Source organism: Physeter macrocephalus, chromosome 14 (genome assembly GCF_002837175.3).
Source record: "Physeter macrocephalus isolate SW-GA chromosome 14, ASM283717v5, whole genome shotgun sequence".
NCBI lineage: Eukaryota > Metazoa > Chordata > Mammalia > Artiodactyla > Physeteridae > Physeter > Physeter macrocephalus.
In genome coordinates, this window is record NC_041227.1 from 6,074,736 (window position 1) to 6,093,284 (window position 18,549).

Below are 18,549 nucleotides of genomic sequence, written 5' to 3' on the forward strand. Positions count from 1 at the left end.
AATTCCAACTTTAAATTGCTAGAACCTTTTGGCATTGGGCTAACTGCTTTAAAAGGGGGGGTCGGGGGGTGTGGAATAACGGATCCACTTTAAAGATCTTGCAAGTGGGGAATTTGTCTCACAAAGATTCTCATAAAAGTTAACTGAAATAACTGATTGACATGGGCTACTTCGGGCTAACGAGGAAACTGTCAATAGTCAGATCTCAGTAAAACCAGGATGATCAGTTTATAGTTCCTTGAGTTTTCTGATTGTCACAAATGTAGTTAATCAAACCAAAAAACTAAAATAAAAAATAAATCTGGGAGCCAGAAAGATAAATGCAACCCCTCAACCATGGTGGCAGGGCAGACTGGTTACACTGGGGTTCCTGGGGTGCAGCCAGTGTCCCGTCAGCGATGCTGAAGCCCACGGGAATATACTCCTTCTCCGTCGCTTGCCCCCGACTGTCTCGAGGAGAAAGTCTCCACTGGGATCTGTGTGCTTGCATTTCTATTCTTAACCAGTGTCCCAAACAGAATGAGGGGCCTAAAGTCACACGCCCGTTATCTGGTAAACTAGCTCAGTCCCTGCCCAGCTTGTATTATTATTTTGCGGTTGCCTCCCATTTACAGCAACTGCTAGTAATTTTCCTTTTTTAGAGAGTGATACAAATTCTTTTTTTGCATGCATAATTTTAACTCAGTTAAAAAATATAAGTAGCAACACAATGTAAACACTGTGACACTAGTTAGTTCTGGAATGTCTGAAGTCTGAGAGTCAGGCCAAGATTGTTTCAGCTTTGCGTATATGTGCACTATCCAGATTCCTCTGAGGACACAGGCGTCCGGGGCCAACTGATGCCATTACTGTTGGATGAAGTTTCCGTGTTCTACCGAAACAGAGACAAATGATTCTGACCTACTTTAATGAAGTTTGGGAAAAATCAGCCGAGGCAGGCCCCATCATGTCCAGATTTGAAGGTGTCTTGGGATCAGTGAAACGTACCAGAAATACTTGTTTTTCTTCCCCCCCCAAACAAGTGTAATGAATGTCAAAGTGTTGATGCTAATTAAGATCCTGATTCCATACTGTGAAGTCTGAAATTCTGCTTCATTAATTGTAGCACTGGCAGCTGTTTTGCACAATACCGCATATTAAAACGAAGGCAGCCTGACAGCAAATATCGGAGGAAGGGGACTTTTAAAAACCAGCTTAATGAATCGCTGCCCTTTAAGAACTTGAGCAAAGATTAACCCCTGAGGCTTCTGCACGCAGACCCTCACCAATGATCTTCCAGAAGGAACATTTCCTGGCTGACAGTTTTGTTTCAGATTATAACTCAGTGGTGATGCTTTTCTGACATTTTAGATGATGCAGACAAGCCCTATGATGAATAGCATTACCAGAACTTATAAAGCAAAAAAATTAGAGTGATTTGAAACCCTGAATTTTTGCTGGCAAAAGTAAATGCTGTTCATGAGAAGACAGCAGTTAGCCCCTGCCTCACCCCCACCATAAACCCTACATCATAAAACCAGTCCAAAATGTGTCATTTCAAAGACATAGGTTTTCAGGCCCACAATTGAAGAGTTCATCAAGGCTTTGCAGCTGGAGGTTTAAAAATTCCCACTTTCCGAAAATATCTGACAATCAGGGGCACGGAAACCAAGGTAATGCTGATTCTCACGGGTGCAAACAGCTTGTGGATGGCATAGGCCACCACGAAAGTACTTGTGCCTGCTGCCATTTTCGACTGTACCAGTGACTCTTTAAACCCGAGTTTAAGCAGGATGGCTGACATGTCCACACCACTGGAGGGGAGAGAGGCAAACAGACAAACACAAAAGATGTTTACTACAGCAAGGGATGGAGTTAACCGATCAATTTGGCTATGACGTTTACAGTACTTTAAAAAATGTGATGAAAGTAGCTAGATGAATATAAAGTCTTAGGAAAAAAGTTCTTACTTCCAAAGACACTTGGATGACAACGAAAAACAAATATCTATTACTGTCAAAATCTTACCTTGAAACAACCGTGTAAAACATGCCCAAAGAGATTAATGAGATTCCAATGTGCAGTGACACGCCAACGGCACCATATTCTTGAAAAATCTTTTTCAGCTGCTGCGACTTGCTTTGCTTTTTCTCCTCTGAACTGCTGATGTTGCCGCCCGTTGTCACAGCGATTTTGCTGGTGTCCTGCGCACAAGCCAAAGAAGGGGAGACGCTTTAGGGCAGGAGCAAGGATGCTAGTTCTGCTAGCAGCGTTCTGCTCTTTCCTGCCCAGTGAGAGACGAGCTACTATCTTCCTTTGTCAGCTGAGGCTAATGCCCGCTAAGCCACTGGGTGCAGTGAAGGGCTGGGTACCAGCTACAAGGGGCAGAACGATGTCCCCAGAGATGTCTAGGTCCTGGTCGCCAGAACCCGTGAATATGTTACCTTACGTGGCAGGAGGATTCTGCAGGTGGGGTTAAGTTAAGGATCTTGAGATGGGCAGAGCATCCTGCATTTTCTGCATGGGACCAGTGGGACCTTAATCATAAGGGTCCTGTGAGCGGACAGAGGCGGGCAGGAGGGTCGGAGAAGCAGATGTGAGGACAGAAGCAGAGTCAGATTTGCAGAGATTTGTGCTGCTGGCTCCGAAGACAAGGAAAAGGCCACGAGCCAAGGAATGCAGGCACCTCTAGAAGCTGGAAAAGGCAGGAAATGGATTCTCCCGTAGAGCCACTGGAAGGAACCAGCCCTGCCCACACACTGACTTTAGCCCTGTGAGACCCCGTTTGGGCTTCTGACCTCCAGGGCTGTAAAAGAATAAATGTGTGTCGTTTCATGCCACCAGTTTGTGGTGACGTGACAACCATGCTAGACTCTACAAGACAGTGGGTACGAACTAAAACGGAGCAGAAGCCGTGACACGTTTACTTCTGGAATCAAGATTTACCCCTGAGATCTGAACGGAGAAAGGGAGGGCTAGTTCCCGGGCCATAAACGCAGCGGCAGGGTTAGTACAGAAAGTATTCACCGTGTGGGGTGCTTGTTAACAATTACTGAGCATCTGCAAGGCCTGGAATGTTTGGGAGAAATAGAAACAACAACCTTGGATTAAAAAGACAAAACTCCTCAACGTGGAGAGTGCCTTTTTCATCAAAGGATTTCTTCAGCTCTAACGACAGACCTCAGAGCTCTTCTCACAGGCAGCATCTGGGTCAGTCAGCTCCAGCTACTGACTTTGCAGCGGGACGGCTGCTTTCTTGTATTCTTAGAACATGCTGCAGCGGAGCCATGCTTCAGAGGCTGCGGTGGGGGGGGGGGGGAGGACACATGACATGCAGCGTGGCATCCCCACACAGGTGCCCAGGGCAGCAGCCTCCAACCGCAACGGGGCACAGGTCCTCCTCCCGGCCCTGCCCTGCTTCGGAGCCCCTGCCGGGCGGGCAGGCGGAAGTTTTGACCAAGCACGTCTGCGGGGAGGCCCCAGACGCTGCCTTTCTCAAGAGCTCCCAGGGGACCCGGATGCTGCTGACCCATCTGTCTATGCCCAGGCGCCCAGCCTCTGATTTCATAGATCTGGGGTGAGGCCTGGGTGCTGCGATTAGATATCAGTTCCCCTGGTGCTTCTAAGTGACCAGCCAGCGTTGCCAGGTAAACGCCTGCTCAGCACTCTCGCCTCCCCTTGCCCTGCTCCTGCCCGCCCTCAGCAGACCCTCCACGTGGCCTTCCCTTCTCAGATGTACCTGCCTTGCCACAGACTGGAGTGACGCCACTTCCTAAGCTGGAAACACAAATGTCACCTCCTCCAGGAGGCCCTCCTTGACCACCTTAGCTGCCTGCCCTCAGTGGCAGCCATGCTATCACATCTCTACTTCCCTCTCTGATATTTCTATCTTCAGGAGTTGTCCTGCTTATAATGTAACAAATATAACAAATACATGTATGTAAGCATTCTGTTCTTTGCTTGTTTGCTGTTGGCCAGAGGCCCGGAATGTGTGGTTCCAGGGAGCAGGGACCTGGTCGTCCTGCCCGGCTCCTAGCACTGGGAGGGTGAAGGGACCATCTCTGCCCGGTGTATTAGGGGTCGAGCTGGATTGCATGCACAGGTACTAGGATGTGAGCGAGAGTTTTTACTTTTTTATTTTTATTTATTTTATTTTTTTTTTAAGATGTTGGGGGTAGGAGTTTATTAATTTATTAATTTATTTTTGCTGCGCTGGGTCTTCGTGTCTGTGCGAGGGCTTTCTCTAGTTGTGGCGAGCGGGGGCCACTCTTCATCGCGGTGCGCGGGCCTCTCACTATCGTGGCCTCTCTTGTTGCGGAGCACAGGCTCCAGACGCGCAGGCTCAGTAGTTGTGGCTCACGGGCCTAGTTGCTCCGCGGCATGTGGGATCCTCCCAGACCAGGGCTCGAACCCATGTCCCCTGCATTAGCAGGCAGATTCTCAACCACTGTGCCACCAGGGAAGCCCTACTTTTTTATTTTTAATTTTTTTGGCCACGCCACACAGCTGTGCCTTGGGATCTTCGTTCCCCGTCCGGGGATTAAACCCGTGCCCCCGGCACTGAAAGCGCGGAGTCCTAACCACTGGGCTGCCAGGGAAGTCCCTGGTAAAGAGTTTTAAGTGCAGCAGGTCCCCTTCCTCCTCACATACTTCCATTGCCCACCCAAGCCTCGTCCCCCCATCGCACGCCAGGCCCGCACTGCGTCCTCCGTCCCTCGTGCTCGTCCGTGCTGTCCCCTAAGCCAGCAGCCCTGGTGGCCCACCCCTGCCCTTCCGTCCTCAGGACGTGACGGTGTCTGCCCATCAGAATCCACTGCCCCGCCCTCCACCGGGCCCACTGCAGTCGGCCTCCTGGGCTGTTTTCTTTCTTTGACGGCACTCGGACCAGACCTCCCGAGCTACTCTTGCCCGGGCTGTGGGCAGGAACATGAGAGACCAGGGGCCGCCCGGGGGCCCGGGGCCTGACCTCGCAGGTCTCCCATGAGGGGCTGACCCTACAGAGCAGCAGACGGGGCTACTGACCAGAGGGGCGCTGAGTGGTGCCAGCCTAGGTGGGTTTAGGGAACGCTGCTTCAGGACCACCTGGCCCAGGCCCCTCACCTCTCCCCTGGGTTACTGTGACGGCCTCCCTCCCAGCTGGCCCCCCAGTCCCACCCTGGACCACTCAACACAGTGGCCAGAGGGAGCCTGTAAAACCCGAGGTGGGATTACAGCACCACCCCCGTCAGAGGCCTCCTGGGAGCACCAGCACCCCCATTCTCCTTCCTGCTACCCATTCGGGCCACGGGGCCTTCTTGCTGCTTTAAGCAGGACAGGCCGGGGTGGCTCCAGGCCTTGGCATCTGCTTCTCCCTCAGCCTGAATGCTCCTCCCCAGACGTCCTCACAGCCCCGCCTCCAGGCCTTTATCCCAACGTCACCTCAGGGAGGCCCCCCCGGAGCACCCTCTTTAAAACCCAGACCCTCACACGGCCACTCCTGTGCAGGCCCCTCCATCGGGACGTCACCACCTAACGCCCCACATGCGTTTCCTCCTCCTCCCCAGGGAGGCCCATCCACTTTGGTAACAGTTCTGCTGGTATATAGATTACAGGCCATGAAGTCCATCTTTAAGGTTTAAAACATACAGTCAGATGGTTTATGTGTGTTTGCAGCTGTGCAGCCATCACAAGGATCTAATTCTGGAACATTGCTGCCACCCAGTTAGCAGTCACTCCTCATTCCTCTCTCCCCCATCCTGATGGGGAAGGCAAACGCGAAACTCCTTTCTGTCTGTGGATTTGCCCTTTCTGGACGTTTTATGTAAACGGGGCCATACAGCATGGGGCCTTTTGTGACTGGCTTCTGCTACAGACTGAATGCTTGTGGAAACCGCCCCTCCACCCCAAATTCGTATGTTGAAACCGAATCCCCACCAGGATGGTATTTGGAGGTGGGAGGTGACTAGGTCATGAAGGTGGAGCCCTCATGAATGGGGTCAGGGCCCTTACAAAGGAGACCCCAGAGCGCTCCCTTGAACCTTCTACCATGTGAGGACATGGCAAGAAGACAGAAGACAGCTGGCTGTGAACTCGGAAGCAGGCCCTCACCAGACACTGAATCTGCCCGTGTCTTGACCTTGGACTTCTTGACTCCAGGACTGTGAGAAATGAATGTCTGCCGTGTAAGCCGCCCAGTCTATGGTGTTAGAGCAGCCCGAACAGACTACGGCAGCTTTCTTCACTTATCATCATGTTTTCAAGGTTCATCCACGCTGTAGCAGGTATCAAACTTCATTCCTTTTTATGAAGCAGAATTTGATTCAACTGAAATACAAAGTACAGATTCTAAAATTTACTCTTCGGGGCAAGCTGGAAGCCACAGTACATTTTGCCCTACAAAGAATGTCTGCAGTGTCTGGAGCCCTGTTGTGTCTGGTAACCCCTGGGGCAGCCTCTCAGCTTGGTTTCATGCTGGACAGGAGGGCTTGGCTCTGGACCAGCCGCCAGAATGGAAGATAAACCGTGGCTGCTGCACGTACGTAGAAGATAAGAAGGCACAAAAGCAGACTCTCCTACTGTCCCCCAAAGAACTACGTAAGGCTCAGTGAAGGGCCACATTCCACGCACGGCGAGGAGGGGGTGGAATTCAGTCTTGGATTAAAACTTGCCCAGAATTGGGAATTCCCTGGTGGTCTAGTAGTTAGGACCCTGCGCTTTCACTGCCGAGGGCGCGAGTTCAATCCCTGGTCAGGGAACTAAGATCTCACAAGCCGTGCAGCGTGGCCAAAAAAAAAAAAAAAAAAAAAAACCTTTCCCAGAATCATCCTTGATTTTTAATCATACACAGCAGCTACTCATTTGCCCCTGCTCCCAAAAAAGTTGGTACAAAACTCAGATTTATTAGTTGAAAGAGTCTTTTCATTACCTCCCAACTGAAAGAGCATCTCTTTTGTTCCCAAACTGCAGCTGGGACTGAAAAAAAAAAACCAACCAAACAAAACCCCAAAACACCTGGAAGCTTTAAATTAAAGCTTAAATTAAAATTAAATCTGTTTCATTAAAGGCTGCTCAGTCCCTGGGAATTAAGTGTTAAGGTCCTAAGGTCGGGGATGAACTGTATTTCCTCCCTGCCTTTAGCTTTCACTTTTGCGGGCTTTTTTCAGACTTATGAAAACAAACACTTAAAAAAAGGGGAGTGGCTACTATAATCCAGTATCCATTTCTGGGGTCCCAGAGACTGGTTCTGATAGGCAGGAAAGCATAACATTTTTTGAAAGGTTTTAGGAAAACCACCAGTGTCCTCAAGAGAGGCCCCTTCTATTGAGTCAGGTACCGGGCTTAGCACTTTAAAGGCGCCATCCCATAAAAACCCTCACAACCCTACGACGTGGGCACCTCTGTCGCTCCCACTTTGACAGATGGGAGACCAAGGTTTGGGGCAAAGCTATGAGCTGGCTGGCAGCGCCCAGACTGAGTTCTGTGCTGCAGGCTCCCCTTCATGTCCCCCAAGAGCTGAACATTCCTCAAGGAAGAGCCTGTTCCAGAACGGCAAGGCTCTGGAGGGGAGAAGGAAGACTGTCACCAGTACCCTTCGGTTGGGCCAGCACCGCGCCCTCCCTGTTCTCTGATGCCCAGCAGCCAGAAGGCTCCTTCTGATAAACAGCTCCCCACCCGCCTTTTGGCTGCGGATGAAGTGCCCCAGACGGGAGATCTGCCAGGCCCTGATAGGAGGAGTACTGGACAACCCCCGGTTCCAAGAGCCAAACAACGTCCTGAGGCTGACAACGGGTGAAAGCCCCTTTCACTTCCCACCCTGGACACCTGGCCCAACCAGACTTCATTATGTCCCCTCTGTCTACTTGCCAGGACCGGGCGGAACTGTCTCTCTCTCTTGAGAGCCCTTTTCTGTACGACCTCTATTTTGGCAAAAGGCCTTTTGGCCAGAAAAGAAAAATAAAAAGGCAGCCAGACTTCCAGCTACAGAATAACCAGTATCTACTGCAAGACAATGGGAGGGACAAAATATTCAGACACAACAGACAATTTCCTGTTAAGCCCGTGCTGCGGTTAGTTTTTAACTTTCTAGAGTTAGAATCTTCTATGGACAATTTTCTTCCTTTTATCCTGGAAATCTCTTTAATCATTGTGGGTCATGCATTTTTCTTCCTAACCCTGGAGGAGAATAAAGAGACTGAAAAAAAGGAATTTCTGAGGCGGTGACCTGCAAGGAATGGAAACTTTTCAGACATTCATTTCTTCGTGAAATATCACCTTAAGAACGTGTGATGCATGCTTAGTCGCTGCCCTGGATGCAGACAACATCGTACCTCCCCCGGTGTCTGTTCTTAGATAAGTGCTTTCATATACCTGCAGATGGCTTGCTCTCTGAGCCCCAGTGTCCTCCTCACCTCCCAGTTCTCGCTCACACGCTGCCTTTTCAGGGAGCCCTTCCCTGATGACCTTATTTATTAAACTGGCAGCATGCCTCCCTGCAGCCCTGCCCATCTGCACCCTCCCTCCCCCCTTGGCATTTCTCAGTAGCACCTGTCACATCAACAAGCCTGATATTTTCCTTTTCTGTTTATTGTCCCTCCCCTCCCACTAGACGTCAGGCTTCCTGAGGGTGGGTTGTGTCTGTTTTGTTCATTGCTCTATCCGCCCCCCCGCCCCCTGCCCTTAGAGCAGTGCCTAGCACAGGGCAGACACTCACGAATAAGTGAGGAACACAGCACAGCTGTTGAGGGCAGAAGCCTTGGAACGAGACTGGTTTGGATCTGACAGGTAACCTCTGTGTGATTCTCAGAAAGTTACTCAACCTCTCTGGGCTTAAGGTGGGGGATGACAGTATTGCTTACGTCATAGGGTTGTTGTGAGGATTACATGAATTAATATTTTCAAAGTACTCCGAACAGTGCCTGGTACAAAGTAAACACAATATAGTGTTTATTGTTAATATTACTTATTGCATGAATGAAAACAGGTGTCACTCCAAACAATCTGAACTTGTGAGCAAGATTTTTTGCTCATTACTCAAACCTTCGTGACCCTTCTAATACAGCCTTCTTACTTTAATAAATATGGGGTGGGGGAGCAGTACACATACACACACACACACCTGCCAGTGCCAGGCTCACAAGACAGACCAGCAAGTCAGGAGGACATTCCATATGATGAGCGCATAGAAGATGCACACCCATGGGGCTGAGGAGGGGGCCAGTGGAGGCACCCAAGGAATCACTGGTGGTCAGGGAAGGCTTCCGGGAGGAAGGGACAGCTGGGCTGATCCACAAAGAATCACCAGGAGACAGCTGGGTGTGCGCGGAGGGTGCCAAACGCGTGAGGACCCCCTAACTGGGCTCAGGAGGCAGAGACAAGACCTACCGCCTGTCCCATGGGGGAGCAGAAGGCAGGGAAGGACGTTTCTCCACCTGTGGCAGAGGCGTGGTAAGGTCATGGGTCAAATGCCTATGCAACATTCAGGAAGCACGGCTCCCGGTGGCACCATGCTGAGGCCCGCATCAGCTCATGGAACTGTTCCCCAAACGACTCTTGGGAAGGTGCTATTTTAAACGCCTGCAACGTCAGCAAACAGGCTCAGAGGACTTCAGCACTTGGGGTAGGGCTGCACCGCTGGTGAGTGGATGCAGGCAGGCAAAGGGACCAAAGGTGCAAAGCTCCAGGCACTGGTTGTCCCAGCTTGTTAGCTCTGGACCTCCAGACGTCACTGCTTACCACCTTTTTTCTTTAAGGAGACCCACTTCAAAACTTTCAAAAAGGGATAGTCTGCATTACCATTCTGAATGGAAACCAGTTTTCAGTTAGCATACACAGAAGCAACCGAAGTGAAATATTGATGCAATGAAGTTAACACTGGGTTTCTTGCGCGCGTCCTGCCTGCAGTCTGACAGGGAGGCCTGCCCTCTGGGTTAGATAAAAAGGGAGTGGCAGCAAGTGTTGGGGGGTGTTAGAGACCGCAGCACCCACCAAGCCTTTCTCCTCGGCCCAGGGAGGAGGGCCCGGCGCGACTTCAAAGGGAACAACTCTACCGCCCAGTGAGAACGTCGATACCAAGCCCAGGCCCCATCTCCAATCCTCTCGGCCACCACCACAGTACAGCCTGACGCTTTGGGATCCTGGGATCCCCTGGAGGCTGTGACCTTGGGCAGTCACCACACCTCCCTGAGCCTCAGTTTCCCCGGCTGTCAAATGGGAACTCGCTTCCTTGACTTGTAGAGATCTGAGGCCTGGGGACCCTGGAGGTGCTCGGTCTCGGGCAGCTGCGCGAGTCAGGCTCTCCTTCGGCGGAGATGGGCCGACGATCGGGGCGCCCGGGGTTCGGGGTGGGGGCGGGGAGGCTTACCTGGCGGCCGTAGCAGTTCCCGCGGGCCGCGCGCAGCAGCGGGACGTCCAGCCCGGGCCCGAGCAGCGGCAGAAACACGGGCGGCGGGGCGCGGGGGGCGGCAGCGCCCAGGAGCCAGGTGGCGCGAGACCGGACCCGGGCGCCCACCCTGCCCGTGGGGCACAGCAGCGCCAGCAGCCCGGCCATGGTGCGCAGCCCTGCGCCGCCGCCCGCACAGCGGACAGCAGAGGGAGCAGCGCGGTGGGCGGGGCCCGCGGGAGCCCGCGCCCAGAGCGGCGGGGTGGGGCCGGGGCCGCGCGCCGTCCTTGGCCCCGCCCGCCAACCCCCGCCCCTCCGCCGCCAACCCCCGCCCCTCCGCCGCCTGAGCGTCGGGGGCGGGGCTGGAGCCCCGCGCGGCCGGGGCGGGGCCGGAGCTGGAGCCCCGCGAGAAATGGGCGGGGCTGGAGACAGGCACCCCTTCCGACCGCCTGCGAATTCCAGTAGGCGGATCCTGACTCATCATGTTGGTTACAAGCGAGTCAGAGGTCAGCCCAGCCCTGATTCAGGAGTGAGGGGGTCAGATTCCTCCGACTTGAGGGGAAGTGACAAGGTCGCTTGTGGAATGGGAAATGTTGTCGTGACCATGTTTGGGAAATGCAACCTACCACAGTAGTCAACTATTAACTGTAATAAAGATAATAAATAATCTTTGGTCTCCATTCTGCAGAAGAAGAAACTGTGGCTCACAGAAATGAAACCTTCCCAGAGGCCCCTTATCCTCATCCTTTGGTCATGCCTGACCCCCCGGTAGCACTTTTTGGTTCAAACTAGAGGATCCAGAATGTTTCTAGATCTTTGCTATTTTAAGCAGAAAAAAAATTTTTTTTTTAACCACAGGGAACAGTTGCTTGGAAAACCATTGGAAAAGGCTGAAGGAGTGGACATTAGGCTGGCCCCCCAGGAAAGGCTCTCTGGACAGAGCAACACGGGCCGGCAAGAGCGGGGACACAAGCCACAAGCCGTTAGGTGGGTGTCAGGGGTCGGCCAGTGGAATGAATGAATTCTAGAGCACACTGCCAGAGCCGTGACCCCAGGATCAGGAAACTGCCACTGCAGCTGCTTTCCAGCTTCTACAGACAGATCACTGGACACCGGAAAGCAGGGTCAGGCGGCTGCCTTGGCCACAACTGACGGTCCACACCCATGGGCTGGCGACTGCACACCTGAATTCTGCTGCAGAAAACCCCACGTCTCCGCACACTTGTTTACCAGCAGCAAAAAGCCCAAACCGCAGGAGGATGCCTCCGCCTCCTTTCTGCCTTCGAAATATTCTGCGAGTGCATTCAATTGGCAGAAATGAGTTCGTATCCAGAAACCTAGGTGCAAAGGGAAATTATAGCTGTTCTGCCAGCCGTTCAGCCGTTCTACACTGGAAAGAGATGGGAATCGATGTGCCCAAATTCAATACCTCAGGACCCTCCCCCTACCTTGAGAAGCCCCTTCTGTCTCACTGGCTACAGCTGAGTCACAGGACGCTCTTAGCTGCAGGGGAGTCTGGAATTTGAGGATCCGGCAAAAGAAATAGGCCTGGCTTAGGTCAGAGCAGGCACATCGTCTTCCTGAACACAATCGGAGTTGCTGTTGGCAGGGAGGTAGAGGGGGTAGCTGCCGGGGGACGGGGGTGGTAACTCCAGGGCTGTGTGCCCGTGCACGGCGGTGAGTGTCACACGGGAAGTGCACGTGTACCGGGGGAAGGGGCACACATCAGTGTGTGTGTGTGTGTGTGTGTGTGTGTGTGTGTGTGTGTGAGGGGGCTGAAACCTAAAGGGGGCCAGGGTGCTGGAGGAAGAAAAAGTTTTCCTTTCTGGTGGAGGAGGAACTACTTCTTCCCAGTTTCCAAGGGAACCATGGTTAATCTGCTCAGGGGTCCAGGGCCTCGGGGTTACTCACTGTGGCTCATTTCTATAAGAATGTGGGAAGGTAGATTCTGGAGCACAAGCAGATAAACTGTGTTAAAATAGAAAGTGGACAGTGTTTGGGACACATTGCCACGTTTTTTCCCATTACATATTCTCTGGTTGTACCTGAGTCTTCCTGAGGACGAGAACAGTTCTTTTCCGGTTCTCTTTCTCTGTCAGATTCTGCAGTGCCTGCTCTAAACAGTTTCTGCCCACCTGGAGTCCTCCTTCCTGCCCTGATGCCTTCTCCCCTGGCACATACCCTGGCCTCTTACTTCTCAGGGGAAGCCTGAGTCTTAACTCAGGCTCCAGCCCACGTCCCTGTTTCCCTCCACCATTCCCCACCTCCTGCTTCTGTCCCTTTTCCCAAAGCAAATCCAGCTACCCGTGCCCGTACATCACTCCTTGCCTCCTCTCCGTTCATTTCCAATCAGCATTCATTATTCTGAACACCTGCTATGTGCCAGCAGCGGGCGATGCAGTAAAAGTAAGGCTTTGTGGTTTCATGATTTTTTTGGTTAGCATATCACAGCTTTGGTGTGGTGCAGGCCCTGTTTAGAATCTTTGTTAAGTGACTCCAATGATCTAAGTCTCTTGTTTCCTCACTTGCAAGAAATGAGAGTAATGATACCCATCTCAAAGGGTTACTGTGAAAGTTAAAGGAGATGATATATTTCAGTGCCTGTAGAACCAGGCGTGGCACAGTGAGGACTCAAGACGTGGCAGTGTGGCTGGCGTTTCTGTCTCTTTTGTCTGCCCAGCTCCCCCTTTCTGTTGGAGATGCCCCTCCCTCCCTACTGTAGTTTGTATGAAGCTGTCCAGTCTCAATGGTTGGTGGCCCTCTGGTCAGGGTATGGGTGTGAGATCCAGATCTTGCCAAAGTACCCCACGCCCCTAGTATTGGTAGAAATGGGGTGATGTTGTCTATATGCATCATAATGTGACTTTTTCACTTCATCTGTCACTAACGTCTTTCCTGTTGAAACCATAATTGTGCAATATTATTATCTAAAAGCTGCAGAGCATTCTATAGTATAGGTGCTCCATGATTTATTTAATCCAGTGTCCTGGTAATGGGTGTTATGGACTGAATGTTTGTGTCTCCCCCCAAATTCATATGTTAAAGCACTAATTCTCAGTATGATAGCGTTTGGAGATGGGGCCTTGGGGAGGTAAATACGGTTAGATTAGGTCATAAGGGTGGGTTCCTCATGATGGGATTAGTGCCCTTATCGGAAGTGGAAGAGACACCAGAACTCTTTCTCTCTGCCACGTGAGGACACAGCAAGAAGCAATCAGCAAGCCAGGAAGAGGATGCTCACAAGAACTGGACCACGTTGGCACCCTGATCTTGGTCTTCCAGCCTCCAGAACTGTGAGAAAATAAATTTCTGTTGTTTAAGTCACCCAGTTTGTGGTATTAGTCAGCCCGAGCTGACTAATATAGGTTATAAAAAATATATACGTGATTTCCAGTTTTTTCTCTACTATAACTTGAACTATTGTTAGCGACATCTTGTGGCAGTAGATCCTGTTAGCAACCCTCTCCTTGAAAGAGTCTCACCCATTCACTTATCAACATGCACTTACTGGGTGCCAACCACGTGTGCACATTTTCTTCCATCGTGTGGCACCTACTGATTCTTCTCCCTCTGTGAGGCAGGGTCTTTGGAGGCAAACGGGTCAGGGTGGAGTTTGGGAGCTCGTGACACTAGCCATGCGGCCCCAAGGAAAGTATGTAACCTGCTTTAACCTCAGCTTTCTTTTCCTGTGATATGGGAATAACGACACATGTGTCTGTGACTTCCTGAAAAAATGAAGAACAATCCTATGTGTGCACAAAGTCCCCACAAAGGCTTCACTCCCCACCCCGCTTCCCTCCATCACGACACAGATGGCCTGTGGGGCACAACGAAGGGAGGAGGAGGGCTGAGGAGAAAACGGGCTTCCACACCCCACAGACCACGTCTGAACTGGGAACCATGGAGGCACGCGCTGTAGGTCTCTGTAGGGAGAGGTGCGTTCGCTCTCAGTTGTTCAGTCACTATTAATTCAGCATCCGCGTCATGCTCGGGGCCCTGCTGGGCACCAAGGGGGACGTGGAGAATGTCACCAGTGGTGGCTGCCACCACCCACTTCCGAGCGACCTCTTTCTCCTCGTGGCCCACCCTGTGGGAGCTCTGTCCTTGTCTGAACTCGGGCTGACATTGGATCATCACCTCTGCTTTTCTTCATCATTTGGGGGAAAAATCGTCAGTATGAATATGGGCCGTGGAGGTGGAGAGACCTGGATATGATTCCAACTCAGCCGCTGACTGACTGTGGCACGTTGGCAAGTCACGACACCTCTCTGTGTTTCTCAGGCTTCACCTCTGGGTTGTGGAGTGAACCCCCCTTAGTTTGGTGTGAGGCTTAAGTGGGATGACACCTTTTGAGTGCTGTGCCCCTAGTGCCTGGCTGATGGCAGGAGCTCAGAAAATGTGAGTTATTAAGAGGAATTCGGGTTCCTCCTGCCCCAGGTTACTGCCTGGCTGGGTTTTCTCTTGTTTCCACAGATAAGGTAGAAGATTAGTCCAACGCTTTGAAACAAATGGTGTTTTATGGCTTGGGGCCAAGAGCTGGGGCTTTGGGGTCAGATTGCCTGGGGGTGTGTCCCCCCATTACGGTGCACTGACTGTGTGATGGGTCAAGTCACTCAACGTCTTGGGACCTCAGTTTTCTCATCTGTAAGATGGGAATAATAATAGCACCAGGTTATCACAAGGTTGCTGTGAAGAATAAGAGAAATTTCATGCACGTGTATGCTCGTGCATACAGGGACCAGCACATACAGTGCCTTCCCCAGGGCTGATCGTGGTGAGCACAGTGGCCATTATTATTATTGTTCCTTTTCATTCATTCGTTCCGAGCAGAGTATGAATGGTGTGGGCTGGACACAAATAAAAGCTTCAGGGTGGAGGGCACAGGGCGTAGAACCTGAGCTGTGCGGTCCAATGAGGCCACTCAGGGACAGAGAGGCTACTTGTAAAACCACCACCAAGAAAAGCGGTAGCTTGTTGAGGATGAGCGGGCTGATATGGTTTTCCAAGAATCTCCTCTCGACTGCCTTGGAGATAAAGACGATCACTTCTCAGTACTCGGGAAGGATCTGGATTAGCTGGAACTATGATGTTTGAAGATTTTCTCGTTTGTTCGATGTCTCAATATGTTGCTAATAAGAATGTCTTAAGTACTTGGTAATAATGATCTAAAGACTACTGACTCATGCCTGAGAAGCATGGGAATTAACAGGAAATAAAATCAATATCTGTTAAGCAAACCAGCGGCTGCCTTTTGTATGCACACCTGTGGAGTCTTTAAAAGTTTAATTGTTTTTTAACAAAATTATTGTCATAGGTAACATTTGATCATTGTAAAAAACGAAAACTCAAAGGACACAGCCAGCAACTTCGTTTATTCATTCAATTAACAGGTTTTAAGCACCTCCTCAGTGCCGGGCACACAGCCCTTAAGTAGGAAGACAAAGTCCCCTGGAGCTTATGTTCTACTGGGGAAGAGAAGCTGGCGGGGAGGGGTGGTGGGGAGAATTCAAAACAAAATCTGCTGACAGAAAACCTTTCCACAAAAGGAGAAGAGAAAGAAAAGAGTTTTATTATTGAGTAAACATTAAGCTAGAACATGATGCAGATCACGGACAATTCACTAAAGAGATCTCAAAGACAGGAAGAAAGCGCCTCGTTTTATGCAGCTGAGCACATGCTTCATCCAAAGACAATAAATAACTAGTTCTCAGGTAAGAGGACTTGACAGCACCGTTTGTCACTCATAGTTCACCCTCGTTTGTACTTGCTATAACTGTCTTTATCCAAAGGAATAATACACTTCCCGTGCCTCTGTGACAAGCATGTAATTATAGCACAGAGCTAGTCACCGAAGTTAAACCCTCACCTGGCCCAGGAGATAGGCTGCTATCTTCCTTGATGTTTACATTTCAAGGAGACAGCTCTCAGACTCTTAACACATTCCTGGGTCTTAAAAACCTGCAAGCGGCTTATTTCGCCTTTAAAAAGATTTACATACATCTCAAAGGGGCAGAGAAAGAATCGCATGCTCTAAGAAAAGGAGAGTGGGAATGCGAAGGTTCTCCTCTTTTTGCACCAGGGAAAATCAACTTTTTTCTTTTTCAATTTATTCTTACCCTTACAGAGACGGGCATCAAACAAATAAGCGTGCCCTCTGGCGTCAGGCGGCAGCAAATGCAGCGTAGAAGCCAAGTAAGGGGCTGGGGAGTTGGGGCTCTGTGACTGTGGATGGGGCAGCCTGCTAGGTCTCGAGGGAGAGTTCCATGTGCCTGGAGCCTGGAGGGAGAGACCCGGGAAGCCCTCCCAGCAGTAGCCAGCATCAGCCAGGTTTGTGTGTCCTTCCAGCCACGTTTCTGTGTGTGAACAATCACATCTGGCTGTTGTTTTCTTTGATGTTTTCCAAAAAAATGGGATTAAAACATGTGTCCTTCATTTGCTTTTTTTTCACCCAGTGTCCCATCAAGGACACCTATCCATGTCAGTAAATACAGAAATCCTTCTTTAAGTGGCTGCCTTGTATTCCCTGCGGAGGGGGTGTCCTTTCCCCTATGCGATGGACATCTAGGGCCTCCTTCCTGGAGGCTGAGAGCATGAACTCTGGAGTGAAGCCCAGGTTCAAGCTTGAGCCATACCTCTCGCTTCCTGTGGACACTGGGCAAGTTACTTCACTTGAGCCCCAGTCTCTGCACATGTAAGATGAGGGCTCGCAGTGAGGATTAAATTCATTAACACGTGTGAAGTGCATGGAATAGTGCCAGGCTCAGCGCAGGCCCACCCTGGTGTTGGCTGTTATCATCACAAATTACGTTGGTAATTACTGATTGTTCTCCCATGTCTGTCTTCTCATTCCTTCCCTTTCTCTCTCCCTTCCTCCCTCCCTCCCTCAAATATTTTTTGAACATCTACGATCTGCTCTCTACTCTGCCAGGTTATGCACGTGGGTGGCTTGGAGATGGTCCCTGCTCTTAGGGAGCTTCGAGTTGGATCAGGGCCTGATGGACAGAGAACAGATAGCCAGGGGAGGACAGCATCATGAATTGTGTTGGGTGAGGGGTGATCAGAAAGGCTTCCCGGAGAAGGCATTGGACATCTGGAAGGTGCCCAGGAGCAGACGTGCAGCTTCCAGGGGGAAGAGGGGTCAAGCCGAGGGACAACTGGGTGCAGGTCCAAAGGAGGAAGAAAGCAATGTGAGTGGCAGGTTAGGGGCAGGAGTGTCAGAGGAGGCCTGAGTGGCCGGTGTGCAAGGAGTGAGGGGCTTGAGGGGTTTGGGAAAAGTTGCCAGGGGCCAGATCAGCCGATTTTATTCTAGCTGCGGTGGTAAGCATTGAAGGATATTAATCAGGGGAGCCACATAATCTGATGACCACGTTAAACAGGCCCCTCTGCTTGGCGCCTGGAGGTCTGGGTGGGGGAGGAAGACGGAAGACGGAGACCCCTTGAGTGGCGTCTGCAGAACTCTGGGCGCCGCGTGGGAGGACTTGGGAGACACGAGCGAAGCCTGGAAGTGGGGTGAAGAGAGGGAGGGCTCGGGGTTGTAGGAGGAGGTCACCGAGAGGACGTGACCTCCGCTGGACCCTTGAACGAAGCCCCGACGATTGGAGGCTCCTCCCGTGGCCTTGAAATGTATCTACCGCCCACCATCCCCCCCGCCCCCCCGCAGTGGGAACCATTTGGAGGACGCAGCCTTGAGAGTCACGTGTTGTTGAGACGGTCTGGATGACAAAGGCCCGCTAAGGCCTCAACGTAAACTTTTAAGATTCTCGGGCGCGGGGCGGAGAACTGCTCGTTACAACTTTCAAGCCTCGTGTGTAAGTTCCCTGCGTGTTGAAAGCACCACCCACCCATCTGGAGGGTCCGCCGCTTTCTTGGGCCTCCCCTGGCCCTCGGTCCACAGGGGTCAGTTTCGGATATCACCTCGAAACTCTCGCGCTTGCGAACCCAGGGCCGCGAGCCGGTCCTGACGCTCAGGGCGGATGGACAGACAGACAGACGGACAGGCATCTGCCGAGCCGGGCGTGCTGGGGAAGCGCCCACGTACGGGGTGAGTCAAGCTTCTGCCTGAGACCTCATGGGAACTCAGAGCCTCCTTTGTCTCAGCACGCTGGGCCAGTTCTCAGACTTCAGCTTGCAGGGGCGTTGAAAAGTGATGTTGATTCTTGGTTGACCAGGTGTGTGTGTGTGTGTGTGTGTGTGTGTGTGTGTGTGTGTGTGTG

General features: G+C 51.5%; 1 protein-coding gene across 1 annotated transcript; it reads right to left on the reverse strand.

Annotated features, from left to right (window-relative positions):
- Positions 1–205: 205 nt before the first annotated feature.
- On the reverse strand, positions 206–10,520 carry FAM210B (family with sequence similarity 210 member B). Its single transcript, XM_007104822.4, has 3 exons — positions 10,319–10,520; positions 2,008–2,183; positions 206–1,793 (listed from the first exon to the last, which is right to left on the reverse strand). The coding sequence occupies exons 1-3, from the start codon at positions 10,502–10,504 to the stop codon at positions 1,577–1,579; spliced, it is 579 nt and encodes a 192-aa protein (XP_007104884.2). The 5' UTR covers positions 10,505–10,520; the 3' UTR covers positions 206–1,576.
- Between the last annotated feature and the right edge of the window lie 8,029 nt (positions 10,521–18,549).